Source organism: Gopherus flavomarginatus, chromosome 3, assembly GCF_025201925.1.
Source record: "Gopherus flavomarginatus isolate rGopFla2 chromosome 3, rGopFla2.mat.asm, whole genome shotgun sequence".
Lineage (NCBI taxonomy): Eukaryota > Metazoa > Chordata > Testudines > Testudinidae > Gopherus > Gopherus flavomarginatus.
This window is the reverse complement of record NC_066619.1, coordinates 1723297-1742878: the sequence shown is the minus strand read 5'-3', so window position 1 is coordinate 1742878 and position 19582 is coordinate 1723297. Positions and strand designations below refer to the sequence as shown.

General features: G+C 59.3%; 2 protein-coding genes and 1 long non-coding RNA gene across 8 annotated transcripts in view; 2 read left to right on the top strand and 1 right to left on the bottom strand.

Annotated features, from left to right (window-relative positions):
* The window catches only part of LOC127046504 (uncharacterized), a 257859-nt gene that overhangs the window by 66416 nt on the left and 171861 nt on the right, over positions 1–19582 (bottom strand). The window lies entirely within an intron of this gene.
* LOC127046476 (receptor-type tyrosine-protein phosphatase kappa-like) overlaps positions 1–19582 on the top strand; it is a 119407-nt gene that overhangs the window by 79444 nt on the left and 20381 nt on the right. For all 4 annotated transcript variants that reach the window (XM_050943537.1, XM_050943536.1, XM_050943535.1 and 1 more), the window contains 9 exons: positions 2420–2517; positions 3351–3467; positions 5613–5770; positions 5848–5983; positions 7966–8115; positions 15274–15373; positions 15901–15980; positions 16639–16773; positions 18386–18511. In XM_050943537.1, the coding sequence (XP_050799494.1) occupies positions 2420–2517; positions 3351–3467; positions 5613–5770; positions 5848–5983; positions 7966–8115; positions 15274–15373; positions 15901–15980; positions 16639–16773; positions 18386–18511 (1100 nt within the window). The remainder of the gene's footprint in view (positions 1–2419; positions 2518–3350; positions 3468–5612; positions 5771–5847; positions 5984–7965; positions 8116–15273; positions 15374–15900; positions 15981–16638; positions 16774–18385; positions 18512–19582) is intronic.
* On the top strand, positions 547–2413 carry LOC127046561 (uncharacterized). 3 transcript variants are annotated; one of them, XR_007773119.1, is made up of 3 exons: positions 547–601; positions 705–726; positions 1188–2413. It is a non-coding gene; the product is annotated as an uncharacterized LOC127046561 (long non-coding RNA). The 3 variants fall into 3 exon arrangements; XR_007773118.1 differs by having other exon boundaries at positions 547–633; positions 688–726; positions 1249–2413; XR_007773117.1 differs by having other exon boundaries at positions 547–633; positions 688–726.

Genomic DNA, 19582 nt, shown 5'->3' with positions numbered 1-19582 from the left:
AGCCAGAGGAGACATCTCTTCCTAACCTGCTTCCAGTGGGGCTGGGTCATGCCCAAGGCAGCAGGTGTTAGACCCTGCTATGGCGTTATTCCCTCGGAGGCAATGCTGGCGGTTCTCACCCTCCACACTGCACTGAGCCCGGGCTGACTGCCGCTGTCAGTGATACCTTGTAGCCGTGAGTTCCACAGGCTCATCACCTCTCGTGCACAAAAAGGGCTTCCTCTGATTAGTTTCAAACATGCAGCCGCTCACTTCCAGGGGCCATGGCCCTGCTCCTGGGTTCTGAGACGGGGTGAGTAGGGGCCTCTGTCTGAGCCCCTCTATCCCAGTCATGGTCTGCTCAGCAGGGTGACCAGGCATCAGCAGCTACAGCATCGCAGCCAGAAGGCTCCTGAGGAGTTTGGAGGAGAGGGAGGGCGATGCACTAAGCAACAGAGACTGAACTGCTCCTGCCCTGACCGTGCGGCCAGAGCCCTGATCCCTTTTAACAGCAGACAGGCGCACAGATTAGCGCAGACAGGCACAGCACCTAGACAGGCACAGACAGGCGCACAGATTAGCGCAGACAGGCTCAGACGCACCTAGACAGGCACAGACAGGCGTGCAGACAGGCGCACAGATTAGCGCAGACAGGTGGAGACGCACGTAGACAGGCGTGCAGACAGGCGCACAGATTAGCGCAGACAGGCGCAGCACCTAGACAGGCACAGACAGGCGTGCAGACAGGTGCACAGATTAGCGCAGACAGGCGCAGACGCACCTAGACAAGCACAGACAGGCTCAGACAGGCATGCAGACAGGCGCACAGATTAGCGCAGACAGGCGCACAGATTAGCGCAGATTAGCAGACGCACGTAGACAGGCACAGACAGGCGCACAGATTAGCGCAGACAGGCGCAGACGCACGTAGACAGGCACAGACAGGCGTGCAGACAGGCGCACAGATTAGCGCAGACAGGCGCAGACGCACGTAGACAGGCACAGACAGGCGTGCAGACAGGCGCAGCACCTAGACAGGCACAGACAGGCTCAGACGGGCGTGCAGACAGGCGCACAGATTAGCGCAGACAGGCGCAGACGCACGTAGACAGGCACAGACAGGCGTGCAGACAGGCGCACAGATTAGCGCAGACAGGCGCAGATGCACGTAGACAGACACAGACAGGCTCAGACAGGCGTGCAGATAGGCGCAGCACCTAGACAGGCTCAGACAGGCATGCAGACAGGCGCACAGATTGGCGCAGACAGGCACAGCACCTAGACAGGCACAGACAGGCGTGCAGAGTAGCGCAGACAGGCGCAGACACATGTAGACAGGCACAGACAGGCACACACTGGCGCACAGTCAGGTGCAAAGATAGACGTGTAGACAGGCGCAGACAGGCACAGATACGTGCAGACAGGCGCAGGCTAATCCTACGTGCCCAGGGGCTCACAGGGCTAATCAGTGAAAGTGCTGGGAGCTTCCCCCTCCAGATGCCACCTCGTGCAGCCCCTGGCTCTGTGCAGTGCCCGGGTCCGGGTCTCCAGGCTCCTGTGCAGATAGGAGACACCCCAGCGTGAGGCCCCCTGGCCCATGGAATCGGCCTGGCATTGAGCTCCGAGCCAAATCACGTGCTACTGCAGAGACGGTGCTTTCCCCTTTGGTCACTGGACTGTGGGAGACAGCTCAGAGCAGCACCTTCCTTGACACCCCCCCTTCCCGCCCCGGTGCCTGGCTCTGGCTCATCCTAATCCCTGCTCTGCTTGTGCCCAGCCCCCACACTGGGCCATAGTCAGGGCCCTGCACCCCCGGCTTCCTGCAATTCACCGTGACTCTCAGCCAGCAAGTAAAAGAGAAGGTTTATTTAGACGACAGGAACGCAGTCCCAGACAGGTCTTGTAGGTACAGACAACAGGATCCTCCCCATTAGGTCCATCTTGGGGTTCCAGGAGCACCACAGCCCCCTTGGGGGGTCAGAGCCCTGTCTGTCCTTCCCTCCATTCCTCAGCCAGCTCCTGAAACCCTCTCACTCTCCAGCGTTTGTCCAGCTTCCCGGGCAGAGGTGTAACCAGGCCTCTAACCCCTTCCTGGGGTCTCACGTTACATGCTCAGGTCTCCTCCCTCCAGCCAGTCTCCCATCCCCCAATGCAGATCGTCCTCCCAGGCCAACACCCCCCACTCAGCATTCACAGCCCACAGTAAGAACAGTCCCGGTTCGTCACACCTGGCACCTCTGACCTCAGGCCCTGCGCTCTCTGGGCTGCCGTGCTGCTCTGCATTGCTCTGAGCTGGAGTCCTCAGGGGACAGGCCATGGGCAGTGTGACTGGGCTTCCTGGTCCGTTAGCACGGCAGCTTCCAGGGTAGGCGGTGGCGCATCCCCTCAGTCCCTCCTGAGCCCTAGGACAGGTACTGACGTGCTATGTTCCTCTGCCCAGGCCCGCTGCCTGGCACCGTGGTGGATTTCTGGCAGATGATCTGGCAGGAGAAGACCTTGGCCATTGTGATGTTAACTGGCTTGGTGGAGCAGAACAAGGTAGACAACCCAGCTTCCTTTGGGGCCCAGGTCCTCAAACAGCCCCGCCCCTCCCAGCCGGGGTCCACGCTCAGCTGGGGCCTCAGCCAGCCCAGCCAGGCCACTGGCTTTCCCTGGTGCATAGCTGTCCCCATGCGGGAGGGGAAGGCCAGCCCAAGGTGAGACGTGCTCCAGGAGTGAGCCCTGTCCTGGGGCATCAAGGGGGAGCTGAGCAGAGACATGAGAAACGGAGAGTCCTACGCGGACCAGCAACAGAGGGGAGGCTAAGGGATTGGTGCCCTGAGAGGATCCCAAGTTCTGGGAGGAGAGCTGGAGCCAGGGTGGAGAAAGACAGTGCCTCCGGCTGGGCAGCTGCGGGGAGAGGGGAAGAAATTCCAGACCAACTTCCCAACGCCAGCGCGTCTGCCTGCCAGTCAGGGGCCAGCGATCCTTGGGCCTGGCATGGGGTGATCCCTGCGCCCGTGGATGGGAAGGGGACTGGGCCATTCCGCTCCCCACTCTCCGCACGGTGGGGAGCTGTGAGGGGGCTGGCCTGCGCGCTGGGCGGAGCGCGGCGGGGAGCTGTGAGGGGGCTGGCCTGCGCGCCGGGCAGAGCGCGGCGGGACTGCAGGCGTGTGCAGTGGAGAGAGCACCGGTAACACCATGGTGATGCCAGACATTTCCCATGGCCAGTGTCCTGGGCAGGGCAGGCCCCACAAGCCCAGCCCCAGAGGTCAGGCCAGGGTCGTTTCCTGCCAGGGGCTCCCCTCCCCCTCCCCAGCACAGCCCTAGCGGCGGGTGGGGGGTGCAGAGTGTGGGTTTGTCAATGCTCAGGGGTCGCCCGCTGTTAACAGACCAAGTGTGAGCAGTACTGGCCGGAGGACGAGCAGGTGTACGGGGACTTCACGGTGACACTCAGCAACACCTGGACAACCACGGGCCTGGTCACACGCACCTTCTGCCTGCAGAGGGTAAGGAGGGGGGTGGGGGCCAGAGCCTCCTTGGGCTTCACCCACAGCCTGGCAGCCCTGCCCCTCCAGGGCCCCAGGGACTCCCCAGAGCTGTGGAGTGGGGTGGCGATGCGGGGAGGTGGGGCCGTGGGTTGGGAGCGCCCTCTGCAGTCCACGATACACTCACAAGCAAACCTAACCAAGAGCAGCTGTTGCAGCATGTGTAAATTCAGTGTTGGGGCGCGGGCGTTTCGCGGGGCGCAGGCGTTTCCCAAGGCCCAGCAGCTGGCTGGGAGGAGCTGCTGACCCGTCACTCGCCTGGGGACCCTGCCCCCCTAAATGCAGGACATGCCCTGTGTTGCTGTTGTGCCCGGGAGACGCAGGCAGGCCCCTGGAGAATACCACCCTGTGCGTTAGCCCATCCGGGAGTCAGCTCCAGCCACTGCCCTGTCTCTAGCCTGCGCAGACGGGAGAGCTGCTTGTGGGCAGATCCCAGAGGTGAGTGCGCAGGCCCCTGCAGCCCCGCTGGGCAGGTGAGGCTGTCTCAGCCCGTGCAGTGTGGCTGGGCCCTGGTGGCTCTAGATCAAACAGCCTGTGTAGCATAGCCTGGCTGGGCCCTTAAACTGGCCTGCACCTGCCAGCCAGCCCCACTCCATCAGCCCAGCCCTCCTGGTGTGGGGACTCTCCTGCAGCTCCATGTGTGGCGAACTGGGAATGTTCTTAATGTTTTCTCTGAATACTGTGTTGGTGCCTCAGTGTCCCCATGGCAGTTCTTAAGTATCTGGCAGAGCAAAGGGCCAGTGCACCTAAATGCCTGGCACTCTGTCTCCTAGCAACTGATGGCCTGGGCCCCTCCTCTGCAAAGGTGCCAGCTGAAGGTGTTGGAGACAAAGAGATCAGGTGACCTCCTGGCCCGGGAAAGGGGCTGAGCAGAGAGGAGGGGCTGGAGGGGGTTGTTAGTCTGGAGCTGGCTGGGGACGAGGAGTGAAGTGCAGACTTGGGGGTCTGGCTCACTGACCCCCAGAATGGACCCGGCCGAGGGGTCCGGTTCGCTGTATCTACAAGCTCTGTTTTAGACCCTGTTCCTGTCATCAAATAAACCTCTGTGTTACTGGCTGGCTGAGAGTCACATCTGACTGCGAAGTGGGGGTGCAGGACCCTGTGGCTTCCCCAGGACCCCGCTGGGGTGGGCACGTTGTGGAAAGCTCACGGAGAGGCAGAGGATGCTGAATGCTCCAAGGAGAGACCCAGGAGGTGAAACCGTGTGAGCTTCCTGCTGTGAGCAAGGCTGCTCCAAGGGAGAGGAGGCTCCCCAAAGTCCTGCCTGGCTTTGTGGGGAGCAGTTCCAGAGCATTGTCCAGGGACTCTGTGACACCATGTTCTCAGGGCACTGGGGCTCCTGGGAGCCTAGCCACAGGGATTGCTGGTTGTCACGGATTCCCCGAGGGATGCTCTGGAACTGCTCCCCACAAAGCCAGGCCGGACTTTGGGGATCCTCTTCTCCCTCGGAGCAGACAGTCTTCAGGGCAAGAAGCTCACACGGCTTCACCTCCTGGGTCTCTCCTTGGAGCATTCAGCATCCTCTGCCCCTCCATGTGCTTCCCACAGCGAGTCCACCCCAGCGGGGTCCTGGGGAAGCCACCGGGTCCTGCACCCCCACTTCACAGTCAGACGTGACTCTCAGCTAGCCAGTAAAACAGAGGTTTATTCGATGACAGGAACAGGGTCTAAAACAGAGCTTGTAGGTACAGCGAACCGGACCCCTCAGCTGGGTCCATTCTGGGAGGCAGTGAGCCAGACCCCCACGTCTGCACTTCACTCCTCGTCCCCAGCCAGCTCTAGACTAACAACCCCTCCCAGCCCCTCCTCTCTGCTCAGCCCCTTTCCCGGGCCAGGAGGTCACCTGATCCCTTTGTCTCCAACACCTTCAGCTGGCACCTTTGCAGAGGAGGGGCCCAGGCCTTCTGTTGCTAGGAGACAGAGTGTCAGACATTTAGGTGCACTGGCCCTTTGCTCTGCCAGATACTTAAGAACCGAGGCACCAACACAGTATTCAAAGAAAACATTAAGAACATTCCTAGTTGGTCACACTGGTGCTGGAGGGAGTTCTGAGTGCTGGGATCCCCTGCTCAAGTCCCCCACATCTCCTGTCTGCCCTCTCCTCAGGTCGGTTCTCCTCTCCAGAGACACATACAGCAGTTTCACTACCTGCTGTGGCCAGACCATGGGGTCCCCAGCAACGCGGCCCGGCTCCTGCAGCTGGTGGAGATGGTGAATGAGAGGGTGTCGGAGGTGCCTGCCGGCCCCGTGCTCGTGCACTGCAGGTACTGGGCAGAAAGGGCTGGGGGTGGGGGACAGGCCCAGGGCCCAGCGAGCACCTCATTCCCTTCCCATGTCCCAGTGCAGGGATCGGCCGCACAGGCACCTTCATTGCCCTGGACATCCTCCTGAAGATGGCGCGGGCCGAGGGCAGCGTGGATGTTTTCCACTGTGTGCAGAGGCTGCGGGAGCAGCGGGTCAGCATGGTGCAGACAAAGGTGAGGAGCTGATCTGGGTTCCCAGGGTAGCCGCTGGGGCTGCCTGAGCAGGAGGTTGCTGCCCACCCGGCCCGTAGTGCCCAATTCAAAGGGCAGGTACTTTCAGAGTACCACCCTCCAGCTGCTGACCTCAGGTCCTGGGGTGAGGCTGGTTACTCCCCTCCCAAGGGACTCTCCACATGGATTTGGCCCTGCAAGGCCAGCCCAGCCATGTGGCAAGTGGCCCAGCTGCAGGGAGCCAGCACTGAAGCTGCCCAGAGACTAGATTTTGGGATGCTGTCTCTGAGGGGAGGTCTGAGTCCCGCGGGTGCTCGCAGAACCCCCATGCTGGGATCTGAGAGCATCCTGGACAGGTCCCCGGCTCCCACAGGCACTCCTGGGATGGGAACCCTCATACATGTACCTGCAGGGAACTGCTCACCAGGCTGAGGCTAGAGGGGCCTGCACCCAGGGCACGATCCTGGGGGATTGTCTCCTTCCTCTGGAGGATGAGCATGGGGTCACAGGGGGGCTCGGCTCTGCTGGAGGGGTGTGGCTGTGGATGGGGCTCCTGTCATAAACAGATAGCTAAGGGTTAATGTCTCTTTCACCTGGAAAGAAGTAATCTGAACCACCTGACCAGAGGACCAATCAGGAAACCAGATTTTTTCAACTCTGGGTGGAGGGAAGGTTGTGTCTGAGTTCTTTGTTTTCTGTCTGCCTGTATGCTCTCTCGGAGGAGGAGTGATTTCTATTTCCTGCTTTCTAATCTTCTGTTTCCAAGTTGTGAGTGCAAAAAGGGTTTGTTGTTTTTGTATTTACATGTCTATAGTGGCTGGAGTGCTTTGATTTGTATTCTTTTTGAATAAGGCTGTTTATTCAATATTCTTTTAAGCAATTGACCCTGTATTTGTCACCTTAATACAGAGAGACCATTTGTATGTATTTTTCTTTCTTTTTTTATATAAAGCTTTCTTTTAAGACCTGTTGGAGCTTTTCTTTAGTGGGGAACTTCAGGGAAATTGAGTCTGTACTCACCAGGGAATTGGTGGGAGGAAGAAGTCAGAGGGAGATCTGTGTGTGTTAGATTTATTCGCCTGACTTTGCATACCCTCTGGGTGAGGGGGGAAAGAGAGATTAACTCTCGGTAATTCTGTTCTCCAGGACTGGGAACGGGGAGGGGAGAGTCCCTCTATTTAGATTCACAGAGCTTGTGTCTGTGTATCTCTCCAGGAGCACCTGGAGGGGGGAAGGGAAAAGGTTTATTTCCCTTTGTTGTGAGACTCAAGGGTTTGGGTCTTGGGGTCCCCAGGGAAGGTTTTTGGGGGGGACCAGAGTGCCCCAAAACACTCTAATTTTTTGGGTGGTGGCAGCAATACCAGGTCCAAGCTGGTAACTAAGCTTGGAGGTTTTCATGCTAACCCCTATATTTTGGACGCTAAGGTCCAAATCTGGGACTAGGTTATGACATGGTGGCAGCGTTTATGGGAAAGATAGAATCCAGAAGCCAGTAGGAATATTATATTTTTCTTTTCTCTGCTAGGGGCTTTTTAGCAGAGAGGGTTTGGTTTTCAAAGAAACCAGAGAGAATTTTTTTTTCTGCTCTCTCTGGCAGTTTGTGGCTTGCATATTAAGCAAGAAACCATTAAGAGACTGTTAAGGGTCTTTTGTCACACAATAGCACTCCCATTAGGAGTCAAATACCAGCACTATATACATGCAAATAAAGTGGTTTTTCTGGTTTACTTTACCTTGAAAACAAAGGGAAAAAGGCACTGTTGCTAGGCAGACCCCAGGAGGCAACTGAGCCTGCAGCCAGAAGTCTGTTCTGTTGGCACAAGAGTGCCTGGTGTAGGGCTGGGTCTCCAGCCTGCCCTCAGGGTGCAGTTGATGGCACATGGCATCTGGGCTCCCCCCAGCACTTGGCATCACCTTCTGGCCCCGTGCGCTGGCCCCCTGCTGCGGGCTGGGCTCTGGGCCGACGCCTGTGTTCCCCTCCCCAGGAGCAGTACATCTTCCTCTACGAGGCGCTGCTGGAGGGCCTGCTGTGCGGGAACACCGGGGTCCTGGTGAACAGCGTCGCCAGCCACGTCAGTTGCCTGCGCCAGCCTGACGCCCAGTCGCAGAGCAACGGGTTCTCGCGGGAGTTCAAGGTACCTGTGGGTGGAACTACGGGGCTGACCCAGGGGCTGGGACTCTCCTTCTCCCCTGAGCCAGGAAACCAGGGGGCTAGGAGCCAGGCCGTAGGAACGTGTCAGGTGCTCCGTTTCATCTGGGAGCAGCGTTTCCCAGGCAGTGGTGACATGTCAGGTGCTCAATGTGGTCTGGGAGCAGCGTTTCTCAGAACGTGGTGATGTGTCAGGAACTCGGTGTTGTGCGGGAGCACCGTTTCCCAGGCCGTGGGAATGTGTCAGGTGCTCCGTTTCATCTGGGAGCAGCGTTTCCCGGGACGTGAGGCCATGTCAGGTTCTCTGTGTTGTCTGGGAGCACCGTTTCCCGAGCTGTGGGGATCTGCCAGATGCTCCGTGTCATTTGTGAGCAGCCTTTCTCAGGACGTGATGACGTGTCAGGTACTCGGTGTCGTCTGGGAGCAGCGATTCCCAGGACATGGGGACGTGTCAGGTGCTTGGTGTCATCTGGGAGCAGCGTTTCCAAGGCTGTGGGAATGTGTCAGGCACTTGGTGTCGTCTGGGAGCAGAGTTTTCTATACTGTGGCAACGCGTCAGATTTTCGGTGTCGTCTGTGAGCAGCGTTTCCCAGGCTGTTGGGATGTGTCAGGTTTTTCGGAGTCGTCTTTGAGTAGCGTTTCCCAGGCTGCTGGGACGTGTCAAGTCCTCCTTGGTGTCTGGGAGCAGCGTTTCCCAGGTCATGGGGACTTGTCAGGTCCTCCGTGTCATGTAGGAGCAGCCTTTCCTGGAGTGTGTGGATGTCTAAGGTGCTTGGCGTCATCTGAGAGCAATGTTTTCCAGGACGTGGTGACATATCTGGTACTCGGTGTCATCTCGGAGCAGCGTTTCCCAGGCCATGGGGACGTGTCAGGTTGTCGGTGTCACCTGGGAACAGCGCTTTCCAGACTGTGGGGACATATCAGGTGCTCGGTGTCGTCTGGGAGCAGCGTTTTCCAGGCTGTGGGGATGTCTAAGGTGCTCCGTGTTGTTGGGGAGCAATGTTTCCCAGGCCGTGGGGACGTGCCTGGTACTCTGTGTTGTCTGGGAACAGCGTTTTCCAGGCTGTAGTGAGTGTCATGTCCTCCGTGTCGTCTGGGAGCAGCATTTCTCGGGATGTGGGCATGTGTCAGGTGCTCCATTTCATCTGGGAGCAGCATTTTCCAGGCTGTTGGGATGTGTCATGCACTCGGTGTCGTCTGGGAGCAGCGTTTCTCGGGATGTGGTGACGTATCAGGAACTCAGTGTTGTCTCAGAGCAGCTTTTCCCAGGCTGTTGAGATGTGTCAGGTCCTCCTTGTTGTCCGGGAGAAGCGTTTCCCAGACTGTGGGGTCATTTCAGGTGGTCAATGTCGTCTGGGAGCAGTGTTTTCCGGTCTGTGGGGACGTCTAATGTGCTCGGTGTTGTCGGGGAGTAGCGTTACCCAGGCCGTGGTGATGTGTCAGGTCCTCCGTGTCGTCTGGGAGCAGCGTTTCTCTGGATGTGGTGACGTGTAAGATGCTCCGTGTCGTCTGGGAGCACCGTTTCCCAGGCCGTGGGGACGTGTCAGGTACTCCGTTTCATCTGGGAGCAGCGTTTCCCGGGCTGTGTGGATGTCTAAGGTGCTCCGTGTCGTCTGAGAGCAACAGTTGCCAGGCTGTGGGAACGTGTCATGTGCTTCGTTTCATTTGGGAGCAGCGTTTCCTGAGCCGTGGGGACGTGTCAGGTGCTCGGTGTTGCCTGGAAGCACCGTTTCTTGGGAGGTCAGGTTCACTGTGTCATCTGGGAGCACTGTTTCTCGGGCTGTGGGGATGTGTCAGATGCTCCATGTCATCTGTGAGCATTGTTTGTCAGGACATTGTGACGTGTCAGGTACTCGGTGTCATCTGGGAGCAGCGTTTTTCAGACTGTGGGGACGTGTCAGGTGGTCAGTGTCATCTGGGAGCAGCGTTTTTCAGGCTGTAGTGACGTGTCAGGTCCTCCGTGTCGTCTGGGAGCAGCGTTTCTCAGGATGTGGGTATGTGTCAGGTACTCAGTGTTGTCTGGGAACAGCTTTTCCCGGGCCATGGGGACATGTTAGGTGGTCGTTATCACCTGGGAGCAGCATTTTCCAGACTGTGGGGACGTGTCAAGTGGTCGGTTTCATCTGGGAGCAGCGTTTTCCGGTTCGTGGCAACATATCAGGTTGTCAGAGTCATCTGGGAGCAGCATTTCTCAGGATGTAGTGACATGTCAGGTACTCGGTGTTGTCTGGGAGCAGCGTTTCCCAGGCTGCGGGGTCATTTCAGGTGGTCAGTGTCATCTGGGATCAGCGTTTCTCAGGCTGTGGGGATGTCTAAGGTGCTCGGTGTTGTCGGGGAGTAGTGTCACGGAGTATGGGGGAGTCCGGTCCTGCACCCCTCTTCCTGGGACTCACAGTGACTCTCAGCCAGCCAGTAAAACCGAAGGTTTATTGGACAACAGGAATGAAGGATACAGCAGAGATTGTAGGCACAACCAGAACCCCTAAATCAAGTCCTTCTGGGGTTCAGAAAGCTTAGTCCCCAGCTAGGGAGTCCCTGAATTCCAACCACCCTGCCCAAAACCGAAACTGAACTCACCCCACTCCCTCCAGCCGGCCTCTTCCTTTGTCCAGCTTCCCGGGCAAAGGTGCTGACACCCCTCTCCCCTGCCCAGCTCAGGTTACAGGCTGAGCACCTGTCCCTCACCTAAAGTTACCCCCTGCTCTCCCGTCCCCCACACAGACAGTCCCTACTCCATCACAAGTAGCATTTCCCAGGCTGTGGGGATGTCAGGTACTCGGTGTCATGTGGGAGCAGCCTTTCCCAGGCTGTGTGGATGTCTAAAGTGCTCGGTGTCGTCTGAGAGCAACATTGGCCAGGCTGTGGGGACGTGTCATGTTCTTCGTTTCATCTGGGAGCAGCATTTCCCGAGCCGTGGGAACGTGTCAGGTGGTCGGTGTCTCCTGGGAGCAGCATTTTCCAGGCTGTGGGGACATGTCTGGTACTCGGTGTTGTCGGGGAGCAACGTTTCCCAGGACGTGGTGATGTGTCAGGTCCTCCGTGTCATGTGGGAGCAGCGTTTCCCAGGCTGTGTGGATGTCTGAGGTGCTCGGTGTCATCTGAGAGCAACGTTTTCCAGGTTGTGATGACGTATCAGGTACTCGGTGTCGTCTGGGAGCAGCGTTTCCCGGGCCGTGGGTATGTGTCAGGTGGTCGGTGTCGCCTGGGAGCAGCATTTTCTAGGCCGTGGTGACGTGTCAGGTCCTCCATGTTCTCTGGGAGCAGCGTTTCTCAGGATGTGGTGACGTGTCAGGTACTTGGTGTCGTCTGGGAGCAGCGATTCCCAGGCTGTGGGGACATCTAAGGTGCTCCGTGTTGTTGAGGAGCTGCGTTTTCCAGGGTGTGGTGACGTGTCACGTCCTCTGTGTCATCTCGGAGCAGCGTTTCTCAGGATGTGGTGTGGTGTAAGGTGCTCGGTGTCATCTGGGAGCAGCGTTTCCCAGGCTGTGGGGACATCTAAGGTGCTCGGTGTCATCTGAGAGCAGCGTTTCCCAGGCTGTGGGAATGTGTCAGGTACTCGGTGTCATATCGGAGCAGCGTGTCCCGGGCCGTTGGAGACGTGTCAGGAGATGGGTGTCGCATGGGAGCAGCGTTTTCCAGACTGTGCATACGTGTCAGGTGCTCTGTTTCATCTCGGAGCATCATTTCCCGGGCAATGGTGACGTGTCAGATGCTCAGTGTGGTCTGGGAGCACCGTTTCCTGGGAGGTGAGGCCATGTCAGGTTCACTGTGTCGTCTGGGAGCACTGTTTCCCAGGCCGTGGGTACATGTCAGGTCCTCCGTGTCGTCTGGGAGCAGCGTTTTCCAGGCTGTGGGGACGTCAAAGGTGCTCGGAGTCTTCGGGGAGCAACGTTTCCTAGGCCATGGGGACGTGTGTGGTACTCGTTGTTGTCTGGGAGCAGCATTTTCCAGACTGTGCGTACATGTCAGGTGCTCCGTTTCATCTGGGAGCATCATTTCCCGGGCAATGGTGACGTGTCAGATGCTCAGTGTGGTCTGGGAGCACCGTTTCCCGGGAGGTGAGGCCATGTCAGGTTCACTGTGTCGTCTGGGAGCACCGTTTCCTGGGCCGTGAGGACGAGTCAGGTCCTCCATGTCATGTGGGAGCAGCATTTCCCGGGCTGTGTGGACATCTAAGGTGCTTGGTGTCATCTGAGAGCACCGTTTGCCAGGCTGTGAGGACGTGTCATGCTCTCCGTTTCATCTGGCCATAGCGTTTCCCGGGCCGTGGGGATGTGTCAGGTGATCTATGTTGTCTGGGAGCAGAATTTTCCGGATCGTGGGGATGTGTCTGGTACTCGGTGTCTTCTGGGAGCTCCGTTTCCCAGACCTTGGGGACGTGTAAGGTGGTCGGTGTGGTCAGGGATCACCCTTTCCCGGGTCATGGGGACATGTCAGGTCCTCCATGTTGTCTGGGTGCAGCGTTTCCTGGGCTGCGGAGACGTCTAAGGTGCTTGGGGTCGTGTGGGAGCTAGGGTTTCCAGGCCGTGGGGACATGTCTGGTACTCGGTGTCGTCCGCGAGCAGCGTTTCCTGGGCCGTGGAGACATCTAAGATTCATGGTGTCGCCTGGGAGCAACGTTTCTCAGGGCGTGGGGACGTGTCTGGTACTCGGTGTCATCTGAGATCACCTTTTTCTAGGCAGTGGGGACATGTCAGGTTATCGGTGTCATCTCGGAGCAGCATTTTCCAGGCCGTGGGGACATGTCAGGTTTTCATTGTCATCCGGGAGCTCCGCTTCCCCTGCCATGGGGAAGTGTCAGGTCCTCCATTTTGTCTGGGAGCAGCGTTTCCAGGGCTGTGGGAACGTCTAAGGTATGTGGCATTATCAGGGAGCATTTTTGTCAGGCCATAGGGAAGTGTCCAGTATTCATTGTTGTCTGGGAACCCGTTTTCTAGGCTGTGGGGACTTGTCAGGTACTCGGTGTCATCTGTGAGCAACGTTTCCCAGGCTGTGGGGACGTGTCTGGTTGTCTGTGTCGTGTGGGAGCAGTGTTTCCCGTGCCATAGGGGCGCGTCTGATAGTTGGTGTCATCTGGGACCACCTTTTTCTAGGCTTTGGGGACGTGTCAGGTGCTTGGAGTCGTCTGGGAGCAACGTTTCCCAGGCCGCGGGGATGTGTCAGGTCCTTCGTGTTGTCTGGGAGCACTATTTCCCAGGCCGTGAGGACGTTTCAAGCCCTCCTTGTTGTCCGGGAGCAGCGTTTTCTAGACTGTGGGGACGTGTAAGGTGCTCAGTCTCATCTGGGAGCAGCGTTTCCGTGTCGTCTTGGAGCAGCGTTTCCCGGGCCCTGGAGACGTCTAAGGTGCATGATGTTGCCTGAGAGCAACGTTTTCCAGGCCGTGGTGACGTGTCAGGTGCTTGGTGTCATCTGGGAGCACCGTTTCCCAGGCCATGGGGACATGTCAGGTGCTCCATTTCATCTGGGAGCAGCGTTTCCCAGGCTGTGGGGATGTGTCAGGTCGTCTGTGTCATCTGGGAGCAGCATTTCCGGGCTGTGGGGACGTGTGAGCTCCTCCGTGTCATGTGTGAGCAGCATTTCCCAGGCTTTGTGGACGTCTAAGGTGCTCGGTGTCATCTGGGAGCACCGTTTTCTAGGCCGTGGGGACGTATCAGGTCCTCCATGTCGTCTGGGAGCAGCGTTTCCCAGACTATGGGGACATGTCAGGTGGTTGGTGTGGTCCAATAGCACCGTTTTCTAGGTTGTGGGGACGTGTCAGGTACTCGGTGTCATCTGGGAGCAGCGTTTCCTGAGCTGTGGAGACGTGTCAGGTCGTCTGTGTCATCTGGGAGCAGCGTTTCCTGGGTGGTGTGGACGTATCAGGTGCTGCGCATCGTCTGGGAGCAGCGTTTCCCAGAGTGTGGGGATGTGTCTGGTACTCGATGTCGTCTGGGAGCAGCGTTTCCTGGGCCATGGTGACCTCTAAGGTGCTTGGTGTCGTCTGGGAGCAACATTTTTTAGGCTGTGGGGATGTGTCAGGTCGTCTGTGTCATCTGGGAGCAGCCTTTGCCGGGCATTGGGGACGTATCAGGTCCTGCGTGTTGTCTGGGAACAGTGTTTCCCATACTCTAGGGACGTGTCAGGTGGTCGGTGTCATCTGGGAACAGCGTTTCCCAGGCTGTTGGGACGTGGCAAGTCCTCCTTGTTGTCTGGGAGCAGCGTTTCTCAGGACTTGGTGATGCGTCAGGTCCTCCGTTTCATCTGGGAGCAGCGCTTCCTAGGCTGTGGCTGTGAAGAACTGGGACTGTTCCTAATGTGATCTGGGAGAACGATCTGCATTGGTGGATGGGAGACTGGCTGGAGGGAAGATACCTGAGGATGTAACGTGAGACCCCAGGAAGGGGTCAGTGTGGTCTGGGAGCACCTGGGAGGCCAGGTGACACCTCTGCCGGGGAAGCTGAACAAAGGTGGGGAAGGAGATGCTGGGGAGAGAGAGTTTCAGGAGCTGGCTGGTGTAATGGAAGGAAGGACAGACAGGGCTCTGACCCCCCAAGGGGGCTGTGGTGCCCCTGGGACCCCAAGATGGACCTAACTGGGGAGAATCCTGTTGTCTGTGCCTGCAAGACCTGTCTGGGACTGTGTTCCTGTCGTCTAAATAAACCTTCTGCTTTACTGGCTGGCTGAGAGTCACGGTGAATCGGTGAATCGCAGGAAGCCGGGGGTGCAGGGCCCTGACTCCCCCACACTCCGTGACAGTGGTGACGTCTCAGGTGCTCAATATCGTCTGGGAGCAGCAGCGTTTCCCAGGCTGTGGGGACGTGTCAGGTGATCAGTGCCCCAGGCTGTTGTTTATTACACGAACCCTGCAATGGAATTGGCGCTGACCCACCTTTCACTTCTCTGGGCTGCCTGGGGGCAGCTGTGTGCAGTGAGGAGCGGCCGCTCTGCCAGCCCCTCTCCTGAGGTGCTGAACAGCAGAGTCCCCCTCACGCTCGCTGCCCCATGGGGCCCCGCCCTGGAATCCCAGGTGGAATCCGCTCCATGGCATGAGCCCCGGGGCGGCTGAGATGCGGCTTGGCGCCGGGCCTTGGGTGCTATCGGGTCTGGATTGGGAGCAGAGAGCCGCGGCTGGGAGCTGACTCCGCTGCACCCTCCCGCCCTGCAGGCCTTGCAGAAGTTTTCCGAACTCTTCCAGCTCTCCCCGTGCAAGGAGGCCCAGCAGCCCAGCAACCAGCCCAAGAACCGCAAGCCGACCATCCTGCCAGGTACCATGGTGGGGCCAGGCCTAGCCTGGTGCGAGTGGGTGGGCACCATGGCCCAGGAGTGCTCAGGGACCTGGCTTTCCTGAGGACCTGGCAGGGCTCTGTGGAGACTCGCTGCTCAGGGAGTGCCCTGCATCTCAGCCCTCCCTGCCCCTGTCATGGGCTGGAGAGCTCCCAGCCCGTGCTCCACCAAGGGCCCCAGGCCCCAGCCCAGGGGGGTTTTATTCTCTGTTCAAATCCCTCTGTCCTTCTGAGTCCATGGCCCAGCCCCACCCACCATTCACCAGCTGGTACCCCTGCCCCCTGCCGCCAGCCCCCCACCCCACGCATGGTGTAAGAGGCGAGCGCTGAGCGCCAGGACACTGGAAACCGAAGGGGTCTGCTCCCCGCAGCTGTGCTGGGCCAGGCCAGGCACAGACGATGTGAGCGTGGGAGGCTGGGTGCTTTACATGGTGCTTCTCGGCCCAGGCCAGAGACTCCTGCCCGTGTGAGGGGTGTGACACGACCTCTCTCCTTCCATCCCCTCCCAGCGGATTGCAACCGCCCCATCCTGATGTCCTCGCTGAATGCGGATGGCTCGCCTGGCTACATCAACGCAGTGTTTGTCGGTGTAAGGTTCTGTCTGTCCTGAGCGTGGGCGTGAGCAGCGAGCACAGGACCGCCCCAGCCCCAGCCCTTGTGTCTCTGCCAGGGCGTCGTCTGCTGCCATTGGCAGTGCCCAGCGATGGGGCTGCTGAGCACCAGGCTTCCCTGGGGATCCCCCAGACAGGGGGCCTTGGCACCAGTAGATGGTCCCCGAGGATAGGCGTCAGTCCCCTCTCCCCCAGCCCAGCTGTACCGCATCCCCTCCTTTCTAGCCCAGATGTGCCGAATCCCCTCCCTCCTCCTCCCCCACAGTCCAGCTGTGCCGCATCCCCTCCTCCCCCAGTCCAGCTCTGCTTCATCACCCACTTTGCCCTTGGCTTGCTGGAGTGAGCCCTGTCGCTGTGTCTGGGCTGGGGACCCTGGCAGCTCTGACTGGGGGCCGGAGGGACCCAGAGCGTGAAGCTGGGCTGGTACCTTGGGGCTAGGGGGAGATGCTCCGGGGCAGTATCTCAGCCTGCGTGTTCCTGGGTTCGGGTCACGCTTCCGCTCGGCCGAGCCCCGGCTGCTTCCCGCCATGACAGGGCTGGGGCCAGCAGCATGGCTGGCGGGCTGAAGGCTCTGAGTGGTGCCCGAGGCAGGGGCGCTGGCTAGTGGCTCCCACCAGGTCGGTCTGTCTCTTGCAGACGTACGCAGAAGAAGACAACATCATTGTCACCCAATTGCCGCTCAGGGAGACGCTGGTGGATTTCTGGGCCCTGCTCTGGGACTACACCTGCACCATGCTGGTCATGCTGAACCGCCTCGAGGAGCTGGACCAGGTCAGCCCTGTGCCATCTCCCCTGCACAGCCGGGGCCTCCCCCGGCTCTGCCAGCCCTGGGGCCTGAGCAGCTCGCTGAGGGGTGGGGTGGCCAGCTGAGAGCTCGGAGCACAAATGGGGGATGGAGGGGGCTGATCCAAGCAGCTTAGTGGCTGGAGCTTGAAGGAGAACCCCCTCCTCACCACAGTGACAGGGTTTCCCTCCCTGCCATGGGGCTGTCTGCCCACGCTGTAACCCCCAAGCTGCCTTTCTCACTCCCGGGGGCACAGATCCTCTGGCAGAGCCGCCTGGCCAAGCCAGGCAGCGGAGGGTCCTAGGGGTGCCTGGGTGCATTCGTGTGTGGAGTGGGGTTGGGGATGGGGGATGGTGTCTGTCTGTCTGTGGGGCTTTGCTGCTTACTCTTCTCTCACCATCACACACTGGCACCCTCCGCAGAGAGACTGGGGCTAATCCGTGTGTCCGTGCGCGTCGGGCGGCTGCAGCCTCCCAGTTCAGGGGGGCGCTGTGCCACCTCCCGCTCTGCTCTCCGTACTGGCAGGGTGCCTGGCATGGAGCTGCAGACTGGGCACCCCTGTCCTAGCAGTGGCAGCCCAGGCTCCTCCACCCCATCCATCGCCTGTGCTGCAGCTCCCTGGCACTGCCTTCCTGCTGCCCTGTGTACCTGAGACCCTCCCGGCTCACCCAGGGCGTCTGCCAGGCCCCAGCCCCGAGGGAGCTGTGCGGTCCCAGCCGGTGGAGTGGGACCCCGGGGCTGGCTGAGACACAGGAGGTGCAGGCCTGGGGGCACACAGCTTGGCCAGATTGCTGGGGTGCAGTTGCACGCGTGGGCCCTGGCGCCAGTGGTTCCCGTAGCTGTATGAGTGTATGTGCGTGAGGACGCCAGATGCCTGTGCCCTGTCTCTGGTCGGGCTGGTGTGTGGGCACGCGTGGGGGTGGGGGCTGCTTTGTGCATCAGAACACTCAGGGCCGGCTGTAAGCCGATTCCCCCGATGCCCCGGAATCAGGCCCTGTGCCTAAGAGGGCCCCACGCCTTAGGCATCTTTTACATTTTTTTTTTAAACTCATCCGGCGGTGGGGGGGTGGGTGGTCCTCTCCGGGGCTTCGGCAGCATTTTGGCCTGAGGGGATGGGAGGGTCCATTCTGGGGCTTCGGCAGCATTTCAGCAGCGCACGGGGGGGGAGCGGGGGGAGGGTCCGCTCTGGGGCTTTAGCAGCATTTTGGCCTGGGGGAGGAGGGTCCATTCCGGGTCTTTGGCAGCATTTCAGCAGCGGGGGGGGGGGTCCTTCAGTGCGGCAGAAGACCCGGAGTGGACCCGCCCCCAAAGTGCCGCCGAAGTCCCAGACCACTGCCGGGTATTCAAATCGGGCCCCACCCTTCATAAACTCGGCCCTGAAAACACTGCTATGAACGCTTCCCGTGTGCTGGCGTTAGGCCTGTGTCTGTGCGTGTGCAGAGTCCGTGCGTGCCCTGTGAGCACATGTCTGTGAGCAGGCCCTTGTGTGGGGTCTGAGCATTTCCCATGTGCTGGTGTTAGGCGTGTGACTGCGTGTACTGGTTCCCTGTGTGCCCTATGAGCACGCGTCTGTGAGCAGGTCCTGTGTTCACTCCCCAGACATACCTGACGTTCTGGCCTGTGTACGGAGAGGCCTCTTATGGCCATTTTCACGTCGAGCTGATCTCGGAGGAGCTGGGAGCTGGCTTCATCATCCGCACACTCGCTGTAACCAACAGGCAACAGGTAGGTGCTGCCCCAGAGTGGGGTGCCTGGGAAGGTTCTGGGTCTTCCTCTGAGGGGTCATGGAGTCCCCGGGCGATGCTCTGGAACTGCTCCCCACAAAGCCAGGCCGGACTTTGGGGAGCCTCCTCTCCCTTGGAACAGACTGTCTCCAGGGCAAGAAACTCACATGGCTTCACCTCCTGGGTGTCTCCTTGGAGCATTCAGCATCCTCTGCCCCTCCGTGCGCTTCCCACAGCGAGCCCGCCTCCGTGGGGTCCTGGGGAAGCCACAGGGTCCTGCACCCCTACTTCACAGTCAGACGTGACTCTCAGCCAGCCAGTAACACAGAGGTTTATTTGATGACAGGAACAGGGTCTAAAACAGAGCTTGTAGATACAGAGAACCGGACCCCTCGGCCGGGTCCATCCTGGGGGGCAGTGAGCCAGACCCCCAAGTCTGCACTTCACTCCTCGTCCCCAGCCAGATCCAGACTAACAACCCCCTCCAGCCCCTCCTCTCTGCTCAGCCCCTTTCCCGGGCCAGGAGGTCACCTGATCTGTCTCCAACACCTTCAGTTGGCACCTTTGCAGAGGAGGGGCCCGGGCCATCAGGTGCCAGGAGACAGAGTGCCAGGCATTTAGGTGCACTGGCCCTTTGCTCTTCAGCAATCACACACCCTTATCCCACCACCTAGATACTTAAGAACTCCACAGGGGACACTGAGGCACCAACGCTGTATTCAGAGAAAACATTAAGAACATTCACAGTTCGTCACATGAGGTCAGCCCTCAGGGCCCTGCCCCCCAGGAGAGCCGTGGGTGGCCCAGCAGGACAGGGCCTTCCTTAGGATTTATGGGGTCCTAGGCAGTATTATTAAACTGGTGCCGCTATGCCCGATGGCAGCCCGAGCTCGCAGCCCGGCGGGGGCGGGGGCAGGGAGAGGGGGAGAAAGGATAACAAAACACCTGGCCTGCCTCACGGTGGTGGAGAGTCACTGTTCCCCGCAGACACCCTGTACCCTCTTCCTCACGCAGAATGGACGTGCAGAAGGTACCTAATTAAAAGCACTAAACTTGGGAATAAAAAATGTCA